A 4,626-nucleotide genomic window follows, 5' to 3' on the forward strand; every position below is an offset into this window, starting at 1 on the left:
CAACGGCAGCAACAACATCAACCTTGACCGCTCCCTCTCATTCTCCTCCTCCTCAAGAATCCTCTACAGGCCTACCAAACCATCAGAAGCCACTTATGTCGTAAGCAAGGTCGATAACGAGAAGATCAAGGAGGAGGGAAGGGTGAGAGGGAGTGTAGACTTTTACTTGTTCGATTACTATGGTTCTGGTAAGGTCGAAGCCAAAAATGTGAAGAAAAAGAAGAAACATAAGTTTCTTTTGTCGAACAACGCATATGGATTCAGTCGCTCTTCTGACGATAATCTGTCCAATTCTGCGAGCAGCGATGATGAGTCGGAGAACCCATGGTCAAAGAGTTTCCCTCCTGATTCCTTTGAGTTCTATAAGCGCCCTTCTTCGAGAAAGAAGAAGAAGAAGAAGAAGAAGAAGAAGGAGAATGAGAAACACAATTTGCCTTCATCGTGCAGTGGTATTCCGGTGATGAAGATATCGACAGACCCTTACGTTGATTTTTGCGATTCGATGGTGGATATGATCCTAGAGAGGCAGTTGTTTGGAACCAAGGATCTTCAGGCATTGCTGCTTTGCTACCTGTCTTTGAATTCTCCGCATAATCATTCCATCATACTTAGAGCCTTCGCTGATGTATCTCAAGTTCTCTTTGGTCATTGATAGAGACTCTTCCTCTCGCTCCCTGAACTACTTGACTTCTCTCTAGTCACCGAGTAGTTCTTGGTTAGTGTTTTCTCGGTAATGTGATTGTTTTCTAGATGTTGTTGATGCTAATCAATGAATTAATAGCTGTCCTTAATCTTGTTCATCTTTTCAGTGGTATCTCAAGTTTAGGTTTGTTCATTTTTGTGATGATTATCCGAGAAATACAGCCACCGGACAGAAACAGCAACAGGCTAACTTTTCTCTTGTCTGTAGTTAAGAAGCAGAGTCTAGGATTCTGTCAACCTGGCTGCGGCGTTGACTGCTGATCAAGGATTAGCTAATGGATTTTGATGGTCTTATCCCCTTCAAATGCGCGCATTCGTAGCAAACAACTAGCATAAATCCGTGGGCGTTCATTTGACTAATATTACTCATGTGGTCGTTCTTAAAAAGTCGTCTCTCCTACTACATAAAGTTGCAAGATAAGTTGAAAAACTGAGTTTTCTTTATGCAAATTTATCTTATTATATTATTATTATGTTGAATTTAATCTAATAAATCTATTTGTGGGCACATATGATTAATCAATGTGTATTGCTATCTTTCAGGATAACCCACTAAAGTGATCAATTAATTTGGGTTAATTGGGTATTTAAATAAGTCATGGGGTTATATGTGCAGATACCAGGTTGTAATTGTGATTTGTTGAGGGGCCAAATTGCAAATGTACAACATCTATAAATAAGGGGTTATGGTCCCTAACCTAGGGTTACATTCTCTAATTCTCTTCACCCCCATCTAGAGAGAAATTCGGCTAGAGAGAACCCTAAGGTTAGAAGATCAAAAACCCATCTCAAGTTTAAGCAATGGATTCAGGTATAAGCTTCCGCTCCTTTATGATTCTTGTTAATCTCTTCGAATTAATCAATGGCTTATGGTTTTAGATCTTAAGTTTTATGTTTTAGATATAACAAGTGGTATCAGAGCCACCTTTGATTAATTCTTAGGGATTTAAGTTCTTAAAATTGGGTTTTTTGATCCACCTTTGATTAATTCTTAGGGATTTAAGTTCTTAAAATTGGGTTTTTTGATCTTAAAATCTCTGTTTTGGTTAAGATCTGTTCTCGGATGAACAGTAAACTCTGTTTTGGTTAAGATCTGTTCTCGGATGAACAGTAACGTTCGGATGAACAGTTACGTTTTTTATTTGTCGGATGAACAGTAAAGGTTTTTTGGATGAACAGTAACTAAAAAAATCGCTGGTGAACAGTAACTTTTTGGAGTTTTTTGGATTTTTCGGCGGTTTTTTCTTGGATCTGGATCAAGAAAAATTTTCCGATTCTGGATCTGTTTTTGAAAAAAAAAATCAAAGTATTTTTTTGGGTTTGATCGGCGGCGGTTTCATTTTGAAACCCTAAGGGTTCGTGCGTGAAAACGTGGCGAAAATTAAGGAGGTGGTTACCTCAAACGAACTTCGCGTTCGTTCTCATCAAACGAACTTCGCGTTCGTTCTAGCATCACGCTCAAATCAAACGAACCTTGCGTTCGTTCTAAGGTGAGCCTCGCGCTCAGTTCTAAGGTGAGCCTCGCGCTCAATTTAAACGAACTTCGCGTTCGTTCTAAGGTGAGCCTCGCGCTCAGTTCTAAGGTGAGCATCGCGCTCAATTTAAACGAACTTCGCGTTCGTTCTAAGGTGAGCCTCGCGCTCAGTTCTAAGTTGAGCCTCGCACTCAATTTAAACGAACTTCGCGTTCGTTCTAAGGTGAGCCTCGCGCTCAGTTCTAAGGTGAGCCTCGCGCTCAGTTTAAACGAACTTCGCGTTCGTTCTAAGGTGAGCCTCGCGCTAAATTTCAGTCGAACCTCGCGTTCGTATTTCAGTCGAACCTCGCGTTCGTTTTCAGTCGAACCTCGCGTTCGTATTTCAGTCGAACCTCGCGTTCGTATCTCAAGTTGAACCTCGCGTTCATTTTTTAAACGAACCTCTAATTTATTCAATTAAGTTATGGGCCCTAATTAAGCTGTGAGACCCCAATTAAGTTTTTGGAAATTCAGTTGATTTAAATTTTTTAATTTAAATCTAATTTGGTTTTTAATCAATTATTTAATTCAAATATTATGACACTAAGGTATTAAGGTTGTCTCTCACTCCAATTGATTAATTGAAACAAGAAGTTGCCAAAGTAACCTCTCTTGTGTAGATTGTTCATGAGGAATGTGAGATGTTTGTGTGTATGCTTTCGTGTAAATATTTAATCGGCCCAAAGGAAGGTTAATATTTATTTAGACTGTATACACATCTGCGATGATAAGCGTGTGACAATTATAAGGTTTACATGTGAATAATGAATCGATCCAAAGATAGTTTCATTATTTGACATGAGTTATTGTCAATGTTTGATCATTGCAACAAGGTATCACTTACAAGTTAATATTACTGTCCAAAGACTTGATATTAATGTTGTGCCGGTATCTTGGATGGGGATTGTCATTATTTGAATTTTATTGATTATGGTTATTGATGTGAGCATTTGTTGTTTTATTTCAGCTAATGCATCTGCTGCAACAATTTCTGCTAACATCAACTCAATTCCCATGCTAAATGGGACAAACTTCAAGGTTTGGAAAGAGAACATATTAATTGTTCTTGGCTGCATGGATCTTGACTATGCATTAAGAACTGAACAACCCCAACCTCTCAATGCGGATAGCACTCCTGATGCAAAGAAGGAGCATGAGAAGTGGGAGCGTTCAAATCGCATGAGTCTTATGATCATTAAACGCGGCGTTCCGGAAGCCTTCAGGGGCATAGAATCCGAAGGGATTACTAAGGTTAAAGATTTCCTTGCCGAAATTGAGAAGCGTTTTGCTAAAAACGATAAGGTAGAAACAAGCACGCTTTTAGCTCTCTTGATTTCAATGAAGTATAAGGGCAAAGGAAATATCAGGGAGTACATTATGGAAATGTCTCATATTGCTTCAAAGCTTAAGGCACTTAAACTCGATCTTTGTGATGAATTATTAGTGCATCTGGTTTTGTTATCTCTTCTTGCACAATTTAATCAGTTTAAGGTCAGTTATAACTACCAAAAGGAGAAATGGACTCTAAATGAGCTCATTTCATACTGTGTGTAAGAAGAAGACAGGTTGAAGCAAAATAAGACAGAAAGTGCTCATTTGGCCTATGCCTCTAAGGATAAGGGCAAGAAAAGGAAGAATGATAATGAAGCTGCTAAGGGTCCAGTTGAGAAGAAACAACATAAGGATAATCAGGGTTGTTTCTTCTGTAAGAAGCCTGGACATGTAAAGAAGGACTGTACAAAATATCACGCCTGGCGTGATAATAAGGGTACGTTCCTTGCTTTGGTCTGTTCTGAGGTTAATTTAGCTTCAGTACCTAGAAACACTTGGTGGTTAGACTCTGGTGCTACTACTCACATAAGTGTTTCTATGCAGGGTTGCCTGAGCTACCGAAAGCCAAGTGATGTTGAAAGACACATCTTTGTGGGCGACGGACAATCGGTAGATGTGGAAGCAATTGGGCACTTTAGGTTGTTGTTAGGAACTGGTTATTATTTGGATTTAAAAGATACTTTTGTAGTACCGTCTTTTAGACGGAATTTGGTTTCTGTTTCTGTATTGGACAAATCAGGTTATTCTTGTTCATTTGGAAACAGTCAATTCAGTTTATCTTTTAATTCAAATGTTGTGGGAACCGGTTACTTGAGTATTTATGACAACCTATATTTGCTTGATACAATTGCTTCTTACAATGAATCCTTGCATGTGGAATCACGTGGTACTAAGCGTAAATTAAATAAGGAAAATTCGGCGACATTATGGCATAAGCGCTTAGGTCATATCTCAAAAGGTAGAGTTGAGCGTCTTGTGTCTGATGGCATTTTGGATTCCCTTGATTTTTCGGACTTCGACGTATGTGTTGAATGTATCAAGGGAAAACAGACCAAAGTGAAGAGATTAGGTGCCAACAG

The 4,626-nt window shown here is 38.9% G+C and overlaps 1 protein-coding gene across 1 annotated transcript in view; it reads left to right on the plus strand.

Annotated features, from left to right (window-relative positions):
* The window catches only part of LOC109833999 (transcription repressor OFP8-like), a 771-nt gene extending 119 nt beyond the window's left edge, over nucleotides 1-652 (plus strand). Inside the window, exon 2 of the mRNA XM_020401889.1 lies at nucleotides 10-652. Coding sequence (XP_020257478.1) covers nucleotides 10-652 — 643 coding nt within the window. The remainder of the gene's footprint in view (nucleotides 1-9) is intronic.

The sequence above is a fragment of the Asparagus officinalis genome, chromosome 1 (genome assembly GCF_001876935.1).
Source record: "Asparagus officinalis chromosome 1, Aspof.V1, whole genome shotgun sequence".
Classification (NCBI taxonomy): Eukaryota; Viridiplantae; Streptophyta; class Magnoliopsida; order Asparagales; family Asparagaceae; genus Asparagus; species Asparagus officinalis.